The sequence below is a fragment of the Osmerus mordax genome, chromosome 2 (assembly GCF_038355195.1).
Source record: "Osmerus mordax isolate fOsmMor3 chromosome 2, fOsmMor3.pri, whole genome shotgun sequence".
In the NCBI taxonomy this organism is placed as follows: Eukaryota; Metazoa; Chordata; class Actinopteri; order Osmeriformes; family Osmeridae; genus Osmerus; species Osmerus mordax.
The window spans coordinates 11,535,974-11,554,847 of record NC_090051.1 but is presented as its reverse complement, the minus strand read 5'-3'; the positions used below and the strand labels follow the sequence as shown (position 1 = coordinate 11,554,847).

The following is an 18,874-nucleotide window of genomic DNA, read 5'->3' as shown; positions in this document are numbered from 1 at the left end:
ATTAGTCTATAGTTCTTGCAAATTTAAATTAAGGGGAGAACAAGCACGAGAACACCGGGGAGTCAGGTGGCTGAGCGGTGAGAGAATCGGGCTAGTAATCCGAAGGTTGCCAGTTCAATTCCCGGTCATGCCAACTGACGTTGTGTCCTTGGGCAAGGCACTTCACCCTACTTGCCTCGGGGGAATGTCCCTGTACTTACTGTAAGTCGCTCTGGATAAGAGCGTCTGCTAAATGACTAAATGTAAATGTAAGTTAACTGGTGATTTTCGTTGTTTGTATTCTTCCCCTGCTAGCTAAATTGCACGTCTGTTGATTCAACAGCGATTGCTGCCCTTGCTCACGTTTGTATTTTAGGTGCATTATTATGCTGAAGTAGTATTAATTAATAAATAGTGGGTTTATTGTTACTATTTGCTACAGAATGCTTAGCCTATCAAGATGAAATGAAGCACACAGTGTACATGCTTCAGAGTGGCCTACCTTAATCAATAGGCTAGGCTACTGACCATTTACAATAAGTTGTTACGGCAATTATTAATTGGCAGCATTTATGCCATTTAGAACATACTTTATGAGTGTATGGTGTCTTTAAGTAGCCTAACGTTATTGCTTTAGGGGAAATAGGACGAAAATATGTGCAATATTACATTAGCTATTAGACTATTACATTCACCTGCTGGGGGGGGGGGGGGGGTTCGGACAGACCTGCCCCCACTGCTTAAAAAAAAATCCTAGAGGAAACACTGATGGTAATATGGTACAATACTTGTTGGTTACATATACATTATGCATTCTTACCCAACTAGTCCCTTGTTCTAGGGGATTCAAAATCCAGGTACTTTCCTTCATAGACAAATCTCCCAATTTACGCCCACCCGACCTTGAACAGCCAGCTGCACTAGGCTCCTGGGCGTAAGGCCACAAATATGTCTCATAAGTTATAGCTCGGCTTCCTGGTTCTTTATGGAAGCACACACATATTCTTCTCCCCCACTCAGCCCCTAATTATCCAGATCTTCATATTTTGGGCTTTATTTCTTCTACCATTGTCTAGGGATAACAATAATCAGTCAACAGCTTTGCATCTGGTTTCCAATAATATAGCATGTACTAGAAAAGTGATTACAAGTTTCATTAAATCCATAATCATTCATTACCCATCTTCATAATTACAACAGTATGATGTTTTTCCCACAACACTCGGAACAGCACCTCTGCTCCACCATGCTCTGAGCCTGTGGACGGGAGTGAAGGATTGTGGGTAGTTATAGTGATTAGCTGTAACATAGTAGATAACAGCTTCAGAGAACCAACAGATCAAAAGCAGGGTTCTACTTGTAAACAACAATAATCACACACTCCATTACATTACAGGAATGGGACTGTATCATATAATAATATACCATTATTTAATTATTTGAATCGGTTTTTTTATAAATGCTGTTGAATAATCTGTGATTTAATGCACATGCACTGTATAGCCCAGTTAAAATGAGAGCCTGGTTTATTTTGTGTACACTAAAGGTGAAGTTAGGTCAGTCAGTTAAGTTCAGTACTGTGTGTCTGCGTGGACAGGGTCTGAATGCTGTGGTGATGGCCGTCAACAATACAGTCTCTGAGACCCATGGGGACACTTATGGTCCTTCACTCATATGAGGAAGGAGGTCATTCTGTCCTTTAGCACACTTTTCATCCCTACACACGCGCGCACACACACACACACATCTCTACACTGGAAACAAGCAGAATACAAGGACACATCGCACAAACTGATGTGTGCACACACACCTCTAAAATGGATACACACACAAGTGTGTATCCGCGCACACACACTCAGCCTCAAGGCCGATTTATACTACTCCGTTTTCACGGACACGGACACAGGGAACGCCCTCCCCGACGTGGAACGCCCTCTCCGAGCCCCTCGGAGAGCTCTACGTGCACCTCATGATTTTCCTGATTATCCGTCCGTCCGTCATTTTACGGATACCCCTTGGCTGTGATTGGTCCGTATTAAGAACGGCTTGCGTCAGAGGCGGGGTTGCCGTGACCAACAACAAAACGAACAGAAACCTTTGACCGCCATTGCTGTAAGTTTTTACAATTCATATTTCAGCTAAACAGTACATGTAAATCAGCATCTGAATTAAAATGTCACTGCCCCCCCCCCCCCCCCCCCCCCCCCAGGCCATACCTTTGCGTCCCTGGGCCTCCAGGCAGTTGTCGTGCAGGCAGGGCCCCCAAGGGCCCCACGGGGAGAACAGGCAGGTCTCAGGACACGGGAGGAAGCATGGCTGGACAGCAGAGGGAAGCTCCGTGCCAGCACACAGACGCCGGCTCACAGGCTTGGATACTGCTGTGGGAGAGGAGGGAGTGAGGAGGGACAGGGGAAAGACAGGGAGAGACCGGTGGGGAGGAGACAGGAGTGATGAGTGATCCAGGCGGAGAAACAGGAGTAGCAGGAGAGTGTTAAAACTAGGGTGCAGAGGAGGAGAAGAATGAGGTTTCAGACTCTCCTCATCCCCCCCAGTCCCAGTGCAGTGTGTGGGGGTGTGTAGGGAGATAGACAGGGGCTGTTAGCATGCTGCTGTCAAGGGGGCTGTGACTGGGGGCTTGATGGGAGGGAGAAACGTTATTACAGCACAGTTAGCAGGGTCTTAGGTAATCACTAGTGCAGTGCCCGTGCCTGTGATGCAGCTGGTGATTAAGATATCGGTTAGTTGATTCGGTCTTAACATAATTGGAGTTTGTGTGCATTAGCATTAAAGGGCACGTTTGGGAACGCAGGCAGAGTTTTTACATAATGGCTTGTGCTCCGTATACTGACTAGTCCCCGGAAAGATGCTGATAATGTCAGGATATGAGGAGTTTAGAAAAAGATTAGGCTAAATCTAACACCCTGGTGGTCAATTTAGCCTGTTGGCAGTGCGTTGAGTAGGCAACATTTGAACAGTGTTCTTGTCTTAGCCTATGCCCATTGATGGCTTGCGATATCAATGGCTCCACATGGTTGTATGTAGCCATTTTGGCTGTCTCTATTGAGATCCATGCAGCTCTACATGGAGGTTACGTGTTTATTTATTTTTTCAAAAACTCAACCCACTCAGCCAACAACTTTAAACGCAGCACTGCACATTCTTGGGTACTGTGCTATACACTTGCCGGATATCATATGATGTTTGCAAGCTGCTAGACCCTTTGATAAATTAGAGAGGATGGATAAAGGTTTCAGTCACACTGAACCTTAGGTCAACTCCAGTACACCTCTAATGGCTTCTGACAGAGCTCTTTCACTGCCTGTCTGCTGGGTCCGAGGAGCAGAATGTGTTACCGATCCACAATGAGGGGATTTATGTAAGGGATAATGCCCGACGAGGTGTACATTATCACCTGATAATGGACGATGTGGAGGCGTGAACCGTCCGACGCGCAGTGGAGTCCATTATCAGGTGATAATGTACACCTTGAAGGGCATTATCCCGCTTATACCATGGTCACTTGCCCAATTCTTTTTTTACAAACATTAATTTATGTTTTTCAATATAAATCTAACGTTTTTGAACGTTAAAACGTAAAAATATCAGAGTTAGCCAACTCTGATATTTCTAGTCCACTCAGCTCATAGAACCAACACCGGCTTTCCTTTGGCTGAGCTATTAGCCCGAAAGCTAACGTTATGCAAGATTCAAAGGCAATAACATTGTGCATGTAACACTCTCCTGCTACAGTATGTTTGACAAGAAGACTATCTAGCTGGCCAGCTATGTCATTGTCCCCAAATCAATGTCAAGATTTTCACGAACAAAGTATCGGCCATGGCATAGACTACTAGGCTATGGCCGCAGCCTGTGTAGCGAGTTGAATAGCAAATGGATGTGAGATGATCGCATCAAAATTGACATTCTCCAAACAGTAATTATAATTTGACAGTATTTTTAACAACAAGACTACTTACAGTGTCAGTTACTTACGTGACACTGACACAGTACATTCAGAAAAGTAACTTTTTTCAAATAGGTTAAAAGAAATATTGAAGTCACTCATTGTTGTAATTAAATGTTAGGTTGTTTAAGTCTTTCAAAAGCTTTGACTGTGTCCCTGTTGTTATGTTTACTTATTTCAGACTCTTTGTACAGGCTCATACTATGTAGCCATCGCAATAATTTAGAATGGTGAACAGACATTTTTGCTGGAACTACTTAGTAGGTGTCACCTGATAATGGACACCCCTGCAGCCAATCAGAATCGAGTACTCACCCAGACCATGGTAAAATAAATAATAATTTTATTTTTGATCTCACATTGTTGAGCTTCAAATTCCCATTTCAATGAAAGCCCGAAGAGAAATATACTTAACACCAATTGTTGACTGTGTGTCTCACAAGATAGTGTCCTTTATAACGCACAATACGGCCTCCCTCCTTCCGCCAACTGTGAAACACAACCCTCCAGGGGAACAAATTGCTTTCCACATTACCAACGCCAGCTCTTTATAAACAAGCGGAGCTGGTTCATGAAGGAGGACGTGAGACATAGCGCGCCACTAGCAACGCGTCATTTTATGCGCAGGGCACTCCCTCCTAATAGGGCGGGGTATATAAGGGGTTCCCGGCATATGCATCGCTAGTGCGACATAGACTTCAGTCTTCCTGCTGCCTCCGCCTCCCCGGCCTCCACCCTTGGTTCTGTTTTCTGTTTCCTGTTTCAGGGGGAATGCGTCGCTGCTCTCTGCTCGGAGGTCGAGACGGTGTCTCGTTGGATGCGGCAGGGAGCCGATGCGAGCAGAACCACAATGCCAAATCAAATGTACAATCGTGTTTTGTATAGTGGGAAATAAAGTATTCGTAAAGTCATACTGAGTCCTCCTGCCTGAACCAACTGTACTGACGGCATTCTATTGAAATCAGCTGAAGCGGTGTGGGTCGTGTCTACACTTCAACATCACCACTGAGATCCATCTTCGTCTCTGCATCTTCATTGATTCCAAAACAGTGATTCTCGTTAAAATTCAGCACCAGGATTCATTTGTTTAGACGGAGGCCAAACACAGTTGAGATTTCCTACCGGTGCACACATCGCTGTTGTGCAAGTAAAAGGCCAACCCCTTGCGTCTGCTTCCCCAGTGAGAGGTTTTATCTCAATAGTCTATATTCTCTCCAGAATTACATGCATGCACCATAAAATCGATGGAGAGATTTAACAAGGTGACAAGATGAAATAACCATCAATGATGTTTATTAACCATGAAAGAGACTGCATGGGTCTGGCTGGGAATGGGGTATGTAGTGATGCATTCAAATCTAGGACGGGCTTTACTGGGGGCATAACTGAATTAATTACCATTGTGCATCATCGATTGATTTGGTCTTAAACAAGATCTTTGAAAAACTTAGGCCTGATCTCTGTGTAAGAGTTGCAGGACACTACTCAAATATATGTAATTGGAACACTAAACATAAATATTCTGTAGAGGTAAAAAAAACTTTTAAACAAGATTCAAAGATTTAAAGTTATTTTTGCAATCCAAATACATGGGGAAAATGCCAACAAGTTACCTTGTTGGCCCACCGTTGATTGGCTTGTGAGTTCAGGAAGTGTCCTTACCCTCCTTCCTGTGGCGTGGTGCTGAGGTGTCGGGCACCTGGACACAGTAAGTGTCTCTGTTCTGCAGCCCTCCTCCACAGAGGACACTGGCATCGACCAGCCTCCTGTCCTGCTGGCTGAGGAGAGGGGCGACGCGACACTCTCCCCAGTCTGTGGTCCTCCACACGTACCTGAGAGGGCACATACATACACAGACATATACATATACAAACACAGTCGCACGCACACACACACACATGCAGATACAGTCGCATGCCACACACAGACATACAGATACACATACACTCTCACACACACACATGCACAAATAGACATACACACATAGATGCAAGCGCGCACACAGACACAGGCGTACACACAGACATACACACAGAATAAGAAAGTGATTGATTATTGATTAAATATTATGGATAGGGCTATTGGGTGGCATTTAAAAGAAGATGCTTTCTTCTTGAGCATGCAAGCCTCTCAACACAATGAGACAGAAAAGCATGGTCATGATTTCACATAAAAGTGCCTACTCGTGGCAAATGGGTTGACTGTGAAAAATGCTGTGATGTGGGAAGTAATAATGTTGAGGGAATTTCACAGGACACCAGTCTGAAGTCATTTATCACATGCTTAATCTCAGTTATGAGTATTTCCCTAATCACACCATGCAGCTGCTATGAATACATATTTATATTTCACAAAGGAACATTTATTTTCTGTTGGACCACTGTTTTTACATCACATATAGTGGTATAGAATTAAATGCAAAGATATTTGGGGTTCAAATACCCCTGTCCATCGCTTTTGATTCAAGTGTCTGCTAAATATACGACCCTGAAACACTGAGTATCCATACAGTATGGAGCACCTGGGACAGTTTGGTAGCAGGTCTCCGATGATATTGCAAGCTTCCTTTTCCTCCAGGGCGGGACATTCTCTGCCTCCACCAATGGGGATCTGCGTCACACGCCGGGTCCTGATCCGGAAACCAGGTGATAGGTCCACAGCCCGGCAGGTCTTGGAACAAGGACTCCAGGAGGACCAATTGGAGGCAATGCAGTCTTTAGGCATGACGCAAGACCGGAAGGTCAAGGGGCCATCGTCATGTGTACAGAGGCTGTTGACAAACAGGAAGTAAGTTCCGATGAACACAGAGAAGAGGACCCTGATCTGTGAATGTTCTGCGTCCTTCACTCCTTCAAAGTATGATGAATCAGGTATCCAGACCTAGGCATGGAGAGAACTGTGGCTGAGGATGATGGATGTCATCCAGATAGGGATGTGATTATAGACCTCAGACTGTCACAGGCTAAGCCATCAGGACAGGCTTCCTAAAATAGCGCATTGCAGAAGTAAGATCTAGCATCAATTGTGAGAAAATACAGATTGCAGAAGACTTTGAGCTCTGGATGAAGACATGATCAAACCGGAAAAAAAGTGAATAAATGCATTACATAATAACTCACATTAAAATTAAATTACAATAATTAAGACAATTTAATTAGAAACTGTATATGAATGTATAATTGTGTGTGTTTGTTCTTGTCTGCGTGCATGTGCACAATGTTACTAATTAGAGTGAAATTGGAAAAGCAGAATGCTTCTGAACTCAAGTGGGAAATATATATTCAAAAGCTCCTGAGTTGAAACTCGTGAATAATAAATAATATATGTTAATTGGACTCCACAAAAATTTTAAGTTCACAGTCTAGTCTATCAATAAGCAAAACAGCCTCTATACACAGTATAAACAACTCAGACACTGCGACTGGCAAAGCACCTTCCAGGTGCACATTCAACAACCACTTTAAACTTTGTGGGTTGAACAAAGCGTTGAACTGCGCAGTTTAGGACTGGAAGTAACAAAAGGAAAACTAATCTGAATGTGATGACATTTACAACATGACTGAGAAAGAATGTCTGCCATCCCTCAAAATATTATAACATGAAATGCAACCTTTGTACTGGTATGCACTGAACAAGGGGACACAAAGCAATAAAACAGTTTATTCCAGTGTGCTCCATGCAGCACAGCATGCATATGAAATTGATTTCAGCTGCTGTACATGAAACCATGGTAACCGATGCGAGTTGATTGGTGGAGGTCATTCGTTCATTCATCCATATTCCAACAGTCAGTTGATAACATCACTTAAAGCAGACAGATATGATAGTGGCACTGCATCAATATTCCATGAATGCCAGCCACACTACGATGCACTCACTGAGCACATGGAATACTAGAAAGCAGACTATATTCCAAAGAGTAGATATAGAGGTTGTGTGTATGTCAGTGTGTGCATCAGTATGTGTGTCAGTGTGTGTGCCAGTGTCTCTGTGTTAGTATGAGTGTGGAGGTATGTGTAAAAGTCACTCTTATCAAATGAAATAGCATGGTTAGCTGTGAGTCTCAGGACTGCAGTGCATTTGACATTTACAAGAATAGCATAGGGTCGTGAAAGCATTACAGTTGCTGGGATCCCACCAAATCCCACAATAATTGAAACGTTGAAAACCATAAACAATTACGAATTAGGCCTTTTTGCAGAAAGCTCCTGTTCCCTCAGCAAGAAAAGAAACTGCAATATTGTAAAGTGATTTAGCATTGATTCTCACAGACCAAGAGAGACGTTACACAACCACAAACTGTAAACATTACAAAAACAATCTTTTAACATTTTGTTCCATTCAGGCTGCAGGTGTCTTTGCGTTGCCGACATTATGGAATTTATCTGAGGTGCTTGTGTTTGTATTGTACGCCAGCTTTGTCAGAGGAGAGGGAGGTGAATGTGGGACAATGTAATTCAGCCATGTCTGCGAACCAGCCCCGCTCACAGCTATCATTACAGCAGCTGCCGCAGACCCACCCTGCTTTCATGACACTAATCTGGGATTTAGACCTTAAAATGACTTGTTTTCACAGCCAACTCATCTCTGGAGTACACATACTGTCTGATCTCTCATTTGATGGTACAGAGACGTGTGCTTGTGTCTGGCTTACCTCAGCATGGCGTTCTTTCCGTCGCTCCGTGTGCAGCGGACCTGCCGTGTCTGGTAGCCAACCTCGATGTCCCACGCCTTAGGGTTGAGGTCAGGGTTGGGGCTGAGGTCAGGGTTGAGGTCAGAGTTGGGGTAGAGGTCGGGGTTGTGGCTAGGGTTGGGCTTGGGGTTAGGGCCATGTTCAGAGTTGGTGTTGGGTTTGAGGTCAGGGTTGAGGTCAGGGTTGGTGTCAGAGTTGGGGTCAGGTTCGGGGTCAAGGTAGTGCTGGTCATGGTGGGAGCTCTGAGTATGCCGTTTGACTGTGTTTTTCTCCTTAGAGTTGGAGCTGAAATCTACCATGGTCCTCCCGTTCAACCAGACCCCTCTCTGCAGGGGCAGACGACACTCGCTCCAGGCGCCCACCTTCAAGCTGTAGTGGAACTCGCCCTCCCCTGGAGGGCAGGGGGTAATATTGGAGCATGTCCTGGTCTGGGTAAGTTTGGGACAACTGGCCCCTCCGTACATGGGCGTCGCTAGAACGTGACGAGTCTGATGCTGAAGCCCCACCCCACAGCTCCGGCTGCAGCTGGACCAGGAAGTGAAAAGCGACACCACACAGTCCTGGGGACAGGGAATGAGACACGCCTGCTCCCCTGAGGGCTTCTGGGAAAAGAACTCGCAGATGCGTGAGGTCACCAATGTCCGGTTGTTGGTGCGGGAGCACTGGACGCGTCGCCGCTGGATGCCATGCTGCGCCGTCACACACTCTGCGGTTCGCAGCTTGAGCTCGTCGGAGAGGTAGGGCACGAGCAGGCAGGCACCCCACTCAGACACCTCCCACTCAAACAGGTCCTGGTGCCACTCGCACACCTTGAAGCAATGGCGCTGTCCCTCTGGCTTGTCTGCCTGCAGGCAGTTGGAGTGGTGGGTGGTCCAGCCTTCTGCATGAACGCACCACACCATCCTGGTCTGGATCCCACCCGAGCCACATTCCTCCCCCAGGCAGCGACCCCACTGGCCTATCACACAGACAGACAACCAGCAAAGAGACTACATGGGAATCACTGAACATAATTTCACAACACAATGTCAGCTGGCGCTGCACCTGTGTTTCATAACCAATCAAACAACTTGTTTTCAGTGGGTCAAGCAGGAAGAAAGAAATTGAAAGAAAAGTAAAGTTATTAAAAGGTAATCAAACAAACTAAAGATCCCTGGGTAATGTATTTCCTATTGTGAACAGGAGGTGATCCTGGTCACCTAGCAGAAACATTACCATTTATCAATTACCATCCAATTCAAAGCAGCCAACGTGCAATTTTTTTGTTTGTTATTATTTGTTATCCAACCCTGGGGTTGAAATATAATCATCTACTCTCACAATCACCTACCACCTTGCCTTATATTTAAACCTATTATTTGACGTCAATTGTTAGAAAGAAATATGTTGAACACAGGCACATGATCAGAATCCTTAATTATAACTACAGTACAACCAGTCACATACTATAGTTCTGGTACTGAAGAATAGAGAGAGCATTGCTTTACACTACCAGCATAACAATGAATGCCAGTTGACGTCACTTGAGAAAAATTATACTTTTAGTTATTGTTTTTCTCCGTCAAATTCCACTGATGAACAATTGCGAACATGAAAGCGTGAATGTCTGTGCTCAATTTACGGATGTAATATCCTTACTGTACTGTAGTTGATAGCTCTTCCTATTCATTTCAGAGTCAATTTGCCACATGGTATGAACAGGATCATTCGTTTCATCTATCATAACTGGAATTAAACTGATATAATGAGATCCTGTTGTGCACCAATGATTGGTTTAAAATGGTGACAGAGAAAAAGTAGATGTACAATATTGTTTTATAAGGCTGCCATCGTTAAACTTGTGCAATGACAAAGCTACAATGTGTGCCTTGAATGTTTTTTTATTTTTATTTTTTACCTATAAGTTGCTATACTCTAGCCTGGTCCTAACCAGACTCTCGTACATTGCATTTGTACAGAGAGTCTGGCCTCGCTCCATTGACAAGCGTTGACTTCCTTGTAGGCGGGTACTCTGTTGAAGTTTAAAACTATTGGATCTGCCCAGAGCCACTCTGATCTGCCATAACCAATCGCTAGCGTTCGCCTTAGCCAATTCCTTCTCCACTACTGTAACAGAGCTAGCTGCTGTAGCTGGAAAATCAAACTTTTCCCGAACCCCGTGGGGAGGAGGGCCACAACATCATGGCCACCAACAAAACTCAGCAAAACTTGTTCTTGCTCCGGCTTTAGCTGTTGGATATTCGGCAGCGTTGCCACAACGGACCGAATGGCTTTGCTCGCATCTTTCTCCGCCGCCATTACGGAACTACAACACAAACTATCGCACAACATCAACGTCATCGTTCTCAACCACTCCCTCTGTTCGCTGATTCGCCGGTAGAAAATCAACCTGAAGAATCTGACTTACGTACCTCATGGCCAGACCTTTGTACAGAAGCAAAAATAAATTTGAGCAGAAGTACGTAGGAGGGCAGAGCCAGGATAGCTATACTCTGCTTTGGGGGGGAAATATTTCAAACTGCTGAATTGTTTCATAGTTCATTGGAGCATATCATTGCCTTTATTTATCCTCACATTATAAAGGCCAGGGAGACATACCATGTGACTCATAATGGCTGCATTATCATAGTGCCTAGTTTGTACACTTCATTCACAGAACAGAATCAGCCTCAGCAAACTAAAAAGACATGTTTCAAGGATGATAAGCCACCAGAAAAGCACAAAAGCAGAAGTTAAAATCTTTCCCCCTGCAGACTACCTTTCAGAGGAGACGCTCTGCAGACTATCCCTCGGAAGACACGTTCTGCAGACTAGCCCTGGAAAACACTTTCTGCAGACTACCCTTGGACGACAAGTTTTGCAGACTACCCCTGTAAGACACATCAGTCCGTCAAACTATTGAAGTTTACGGATGACACCACCCTCATTGGGCTCATCTCTGATGGGGATGAGTCTGACTATATGTGGGAAGCTGACAACCTGGTCACCTGGTGTAGCCAGAACAACTTAGAGCTCAATGCTCTTAAGATAGTGAAGATGGTTGTGGACTTCAGGAAGAATACAGCCCCACTCACCCTCATCACACTGTGCCGCTCCCCAGTCAACACTGGAGTCCTTCCGCTTCCTGGGCACTATCCTCTCCCAGGACCTCAAGTGGGAACTGGACATCAGTTTCCTCACCAAGAAAGCACATCAGAGGATGTACTTCCTGCGGCAGCTGAAGAAATTCAACCTGCCAAAGACAATGATGGTGCACTTCTACACAGCCATCATTGAGTCCATCCTCACCTCCTCCATCACCATCTGGTACGCTGCTGCCAAGGACAAGAGCAGACTGCAGCATATCATCCGCACTGCTGAGAAGGTGATCGGCTGCAATCTGCCTACCCTCGAGGACCTGCACACCTCGAGGACCCTGAGGCGAGCTGTTCCAGTTACTCCCCTCTGGTAAAAGACTGCGGTCCATCAGGACCAAACCTTACGCCATAAGAACAGTTTCTTCGCATTTGCTACTGGCCTCTTCAACAAGGCCAAGGACTACCACTGACATTTAAATATTATCTATTGCACTACGCACAAGCCACCTGAATCTCATTTGCACTGTTACCCATTAATGCTGATCATTCATATTCTTATTCATACTCTTATTCTTATTCTTGTTTTTATACATTTTATATTCTAAATTCTTTAATTTTTTAGACTGTTTAGTCATTTAGTTAGACTATTGTACTTTTATACTTAATTTAAGATCTGTATATGTTTATTGTTTGCACCTTGCACAGTAAATTCCGTGTTTGTGTAAACTTACATGGCAAATAAACCGAATTCTGATTCTGATTCTTTCTCATTAACAGAGCACCACTGCTCATACAAAGAGTGACACGTGGTTAGCAATCAGACTTAAAGGGGTCATTGATTGCAGAACCGAATTTACCTTGTCAAAGTTGAATAACGACAGTTCAGTGGGTAAAATGGACATACAGTGAACCCCAAAATCCATTGACACCTTTTTCCTTTGCAAATCTCACAATTACAAAGAAGAACGTTTTTCTAGCATTGTGAAAATGGACTACGGTGGTAAATGCAGTGTTCCAGGCTGTACAGGGAATGCTGACACTTTTCAGAGTCTTCCTAAGGAACCAAACATTCGATGGGCTTTGATGTTTGTCTATGAGAAGATCCCTGTGCAGTTCGACCCTCAATTACACATTTGCTCGAACCATTTCACCGAGGACAGTTTTGAAAACCTGGGACAATGTAAAGCAGGATTTGCTTTTGTAGCGCCCCAACGCATATCATATATAAGTATTAGGCCTTATATAAAAAGGGAAGTGACTAGATGGGACGTTTGAGTTCTTACATTTATCAGACCAATCTTTAAATGCCTATAAATAAGTAGGACCAGACACTGTATACCAAAACATTTATTTAATTAAAAGATTATAGATTGTTTCAATTTCGATATTGACCAAAATAATTCAATTAAACAAATACTTAGTACATTGTAATCCAAATGAATGTCTTTTTTTCACTTAACAATACTATGTTATTTTACTATTTTACCTTATTTGACTATAACCCCTTATGTCTCCCTTTAGGTTTGGATCTCTATCAAATATAACAATCAAAACAATAGAATAGAATACAATCTCTTGTTTGTACACTAATTCTCAAATAGAATGCTCGCACCTTAATGATAAAGTATGTACTTTAACCATAAACGATCATAGTGGGCCCACACACACACACACACACGCATGCAAAATATGCGTGTGTATGCGTGGCGCAAATGTTCCAGAACTGTTCGTTGCTGGGGTGCGTTGAGGCAAAAAAACACAATGCTGCTTCACTCTAGCCTGGCTCTGCCCTCTTACGTACTTCCGGTCAATTTAGATTTTGCTTCTGTACTGCGTCTGGGCATGAGGCACATAAGTCAGATGTCTCCGGTTAACTTTCTACCTGTCCAATCAGCGAACAGAGGGAGTGGCTGAGAACGATGACGTTGATTTTGTGCGCTAGTTTGTGTTCCGTAATGGCGGTGGAGAAAGATGCGAGCGAAGCCATTCGGTCCGTTGTGGCAACGCTGCCGAATATCCAGACATTAAAGCTTCTTTAATGTCTGGTCTTTGATCCCCACGGGGTTCGTTTGATTTTCCAGCTAGCTCCGTTAGTCGTGAAGGAGTTGGCTAAGGCGAACGCTAGCGATTGGTTATGGCAGATCCAGAGTGGCTCTGGGCAGATCCAATAGTTTTCAACTCCATCAGAGTACCTAGCCTGGTCCTAACCAGACTCTCGTACATTTCATTTGTACTGGCCTCGCTCCATTGACAAGCATTGACTTACTTGTAGGTGGGTACTCTGTTGAAGTTTAGTCACCCCCCCCCCCCCCCCCGCCCCCGCCTTTGTAAGTACAGTGACACCTCAGGGGGCGATGCAGACCTCTGGGTCACCCGTAGATTTACTTGCCCTAAAAGATGGGATGAAATGGAGAAGAAAGCATCCCTCTATCGCTGAACCCCTGTCAGAATGTTGGTGGGCCAGCAGCAGCGTTCCTCAACACCCGATAGTGCCATGAGATATCGTTACGTTTTTCTGAACTTACACTTCCTCAGAAAGTGTTTATGTTAGTGAAGTTACATCAACATGGTAAGATGCACCTTCTGGGGGTATTCCAGAAAGTGGGTTTTGTGAAAACCCTGAGTTGGGTAACCCTAAAATAAAGAGAGGTAACACAAACTTTTTGTCAGTGTCCATGGTAACTTATTCTGTGAACCGAACCTACTCGCTAGCAGGTTTTCCATGACAAACTCTGCATTTCTTCCTATTCCCTCCCACTTTCTGAGCCTGATACAGTTGGCAGACATGGGGTGTCCTTTCCTGGTTCAGCCGACTGATCTCGGACAAAATGTAATTCGCTTAGTATGCCGGGAGAGTATTTTAAGACTGCGATTCGATGTGCTTTAATTCACTGATGAATACCTAAGTTAACGTTTCCCGTCACACTCCAAAATGTATTTTAACAACATTCTCAGCCCTTCGCTAATTCTCAGCACATCGCTAATGTTACACACCGTGGACATGCACTCAGAACCGACCAAATGCTTTTTGGCACTGAAATCATTGAAATTGTATGAAGTCATTGCCTACAAATAGAAATCCAACAATGAGTGTATTGTTGGATATTGCTCCTACAATTTACATGATTCACCTGTGACCAAGTACCCTCCTGTAACTGGTGTTCCAGCAAATAAATTTCAAGATTGTAGGGGGTCAATATTGGCCAAACTAATTCCCCTATGGTTTGAAGGAAGATGGGAAACTGAACAGTGTATTAACATGAACCAAATAATGCCAACCAATGGAATTACAGTTATTTGACTCTATGGGTTCAATCATAGCAAGAATGGTCAAAGTAAGGTTTTAATAAAATAAAATAATAATGTAATCATATTGCAAATTAATTAAATCAATTAGAAATGGAGGTTAGAAATTGAAATTAGAAATTGAGGAGGTCTCAATCTTGACCCTTACATATCAACATGACTAGCAATACTACAGTAAGTTACACAATGATGTGTGAGAGCCATCAAGTTGAGACTCCATCCAGTAACTCCAGATTTTAGCATATGAGAGGTGGGGGCAGGTTGACACCCAGCCTTACAAGATCAGACTTTATTCTTCTGCCCTAAGTACACCATCTCTTGGTCATTTTTTGGCACTTGCTTCATGAGATGCAGTTTGTACAACTCCTTTACTGGTAACTTGGAATACATGAGATTACATTAAATTCCACAGTTCCTCATGCGGAATTCACCTGCCATTAAATGACCATCTCACTGTGTACAGCATTCTGTTCAGCTCTGTTCAACAGGATCAGAATGTGGAAATAGTTTTTCTATTCATTATTCTCTTAATGTCAGTGTAACTGACAATTCCACACAAGCCTGTAAATAAAAGTAGGCTACATGGGGAGGGAACTACCAGTAGCTACCATACATAGGCTTCTCTGCATCCATTTCTGCAGCTGCAGTCTTGTAGCCTATACGTCACCTTGGTTTTAATCATATTCGACATGATACAAAGTAAATATCAGTTGGTGCCTATTTCATTAGCCAATGCTTAGCCAATGCTTTTGGCTGCCTAAACAACGCGTATGTTTAGGGACCATCAACAACATGAACTAGGAGCGTCAAAATAATGTTAAACTGTTGAAGATGTATGCATTCATGCAGCACAGCCTTTATTTTGTTCATTTTCATCTCAGGTTATTACAAATTAATTTTGTATTCAAAATAAATCTTCAAACTTCAATAGCTTTTTGGTCATGGGACTTATAATCCTCAAATTAATTTCAGAGTGTTCACTGACTATGCATACATGTTTCACAGCCTTTAGTCTTTTCATTTTTATCTCACACTTAGGCCTACTTAGGGCAGAAGAATAAAGGCTGATCTTGAAATAGATTTGCTGGAACACCAGTTACAGGAGGTGCACGGTCACATATGAATAATGTTAATTGTAGGAACAATAGCCTATATAAATACTCGTTGTTGAATTTATATTTGTAGGCAATGAAGAAGACCAAATTAAATTTCAATGATTTGTCTTTATTTCAGTGCCAAAAAGCATTTGGTCGGTTCTGAGTGCACGTCCACGGTGTGTAACATTAGCAATGTAAGCGCTGAGAATGTTGCTAAAATAAATTACGGAGTGTGACGGGAAACGGTAACGTTAACTTAGGTATTACAATAACTCAATGAAGCATCAGGAAAGAGCTACCTAAGTAAATACTTTTTAAAAGAATGCCAAATGCATAGCTTTTATTTGGTTTAAACAGTTGTTTTACTAAATGTTTATTAAATACTGTGTGGTATTCATCTCTGGGTTTGTTTGTTCAGTTTTGCGTGAGTAATAATATGTGGTAGCAGAACCATCCCCCTTGAGCCATGCTTCAAATGAAGCTTAAACTCATCATAAACACACACACTAATGAATTACCTTTAGGGTGTAATTTCCTTTTCAGCCTCACAGTCTAAATGCAAAACGTTCTTCTACGTTCAGTACTTGGATGTTCCACCGTGTGAATGAACATTAGTGTCTACAGTAAGAGTAGCCTACCCTAACAGCTGGAAAAGGTGTACATAACATTTCTGAAAATAATAATTAATCATCCTTTTGTAAGCCCCTCAGCAGTTCAAAACAAAACTATTTTTGTTCATGTAAGTTCATATAAGTAGGATCTGTGCATGTCTCCTAGGATCTAAGTGAAGTAAGCACAGTCTGACAGATGACTGCGGTAAACATCAGAGTGATTCAATTTAGCTTTTGTCCTTCAGGGAATGTCTCCTTATCAGAAAGGAGGCATATCTATTCACTGGTGTTGCTAAAGTTTTCACAGATTTGATTGATCAGAACATGTATCTGAGTAATAATGACAGTGTTTCAGTCTGTGCTCTCGCTGTTCAAACTCATGCAGAGTTCACCGTGGTGCATTCAAGTCTAGGGCGCTTCGTAGCCGCGCAGCTGGCTCATAATGCTATTTATTTTCAAGCAGACACATTTTTTCAGGGTCATTCCGTGATTCCCATTTGACTTAGTTTCCATTCTCTTTATTTTATAAGATACTCACAGCAGTTGACTCCTCAAAGCAGCTCAGACTAGCTCTTTTGACAGCTTGCATTTGGACGCTGTCCCACAGAGGGAATGAAACAACACCATAGATATGAGCATAAATAATGGCAGTGGTAGATGGAAACTGGCATGTGGGCACCATTGTTTGTCTGTTTTTCTGACCTGGAAAATCCTTGTAGACCAAGCGAGCAGACGACCATGACTGACAGCAGGGCTAAGAAACTGTGAGAGACACAGTCTGCCCCATAGTGTACGATATACGGGGGGGTCCGGGGGGGCTCGACCCCCCCGATTAACCCATGAGCCCACCTGAAAGCCTCAAAAGCTAAATTTGAAGGCCGTCTCAATTTTTTTCAAAATCAATAAATATAGTCACAAAATTTTTTTAAGCTCACCATGTTTAGTATTCAGAAATAAAAACATTTATTAACAATTTTTTTGGCCAAGCGGAGCCAGCCAGTCCTGTGCGCCAAACAGAAACGTTGAGAAGTCAATGGCTAGCAAGCGAAAGCTAACCAGAGTGTATCATTCACACACTTTGGGTTCACATCCAAAAAGGTGGCACTCAGAGAAGAAAAGGCACCGAATGACAATGCACTTCTTATAAAACAACGTGCATCCAAACAACTTTAGCCAATGCAACCTCTTATGTCAGTGTTGCTATACGAATACTAGCCTACCATATAGAACTAGAGAGGATACAATTTCTGGAGAAATTGTAGGGTGTGCTTGCTTGGGTCGGTTGCACAGGGGTCTGTTTTTTAATGACATTTTTACAACTGATATTTCTGTATATTTTATATAAAAATGCATACTTATTATTTATAAAGATTACATAGATTTAAAAGCATCTTTTTTTTGCTGCTCATTTACAACTCAAAATACGAGTGAAGTGTAGAATGAAATATGATGTCTTCTTATTTCCCCTGCAAGAGGCAGCCTCATAGCTGAATCAAAACGAATACATTTGGCAGACCGGTGTAAAAATTCACCTAATCTCTATGACAAACGTCCTTTTAAGTTTTCCCTTCTCGTGATATTTTCAGGCATTTAGCCTACTCATATTGCATTCATTCATTAATAAAGAACCCCTTTGAAGATTATTCTACGACGTTACCGGCAGTAGAATGCTGCAATTCAAACAGTCCCATCTGCTAACTGAAAATATGCCCCCAAAAACATAAATAAGCTTGACATTTATGTAGTGGAAAATCGCTCATTCATAAAAAGCTCACTGGTAGCGATCATTGTCAGTAACAACGCAAAATGCGATATAGCCCTGTGTGGAGAAGCTGCCCCGTAAATTCTACTACTACAGTACAGTACTAGACTACTGCTGTGTTCGTCTTGGTAGCGATTGCGTTGGTTGAATTCGATTCAACGTTCCGTTGTACGGTTTAGGCTGAAATTAATTATGTTCATGAACAGATTGACAAAGTTTAGGCTGTGGCAATGAAGTTCAGGTTAGTAGTCAGATAGTTTCACCTATTGAAAGACTTTTGATTTAAGTAAGGGGAGTGCCGAACATGTTCTGTCGCCGTTTGACTTCCTAAACAGCTGTGTAGATGTTTTTGTAGTGTGCCTCGCCTAGGCTACAGCGTTGCAGT

The 18,874-nt window shown here is 43.0% G+C and overlaps 1 protein-coding gene across 1 annotated transcript in view; it reads right to left on the bottom strand.

The window, feature by feature from the left end:
* Positions 1–18,874, bottom strand: part of thsd7ba (thrombospondin, type I, domain containing 7Ba) — a 215,360-nt gene that overhangs the window by 142,644 nt on the left and 53,842 nt on the right. Inside the window, exons 3-7 of the mRNA XM_067253353.1 lie at positions 8,818–9,594; positions 8,598–8,682; positions 6,465–6,713; positions 5,606–5,775; positions 2,196–2,354 (exon numbers count right to left, since the gene is read on the bottom strand). Of these exons, the coding sequence (XP_067109454.1) occupies positions 2,196–2,354; positions 5,606–5,775; positions 6,465–6,713; positions 8,598–8,682; positions 8,818–9,594 (1,440 nt within the window). The remainder of the gene's footprint in view (positions 1–2,195; positions 2,355–5,605; positions 5,776–6,464; positions 6,714–8,597; positions 8,683–8,817; positions 9,595–18,874) is intronic.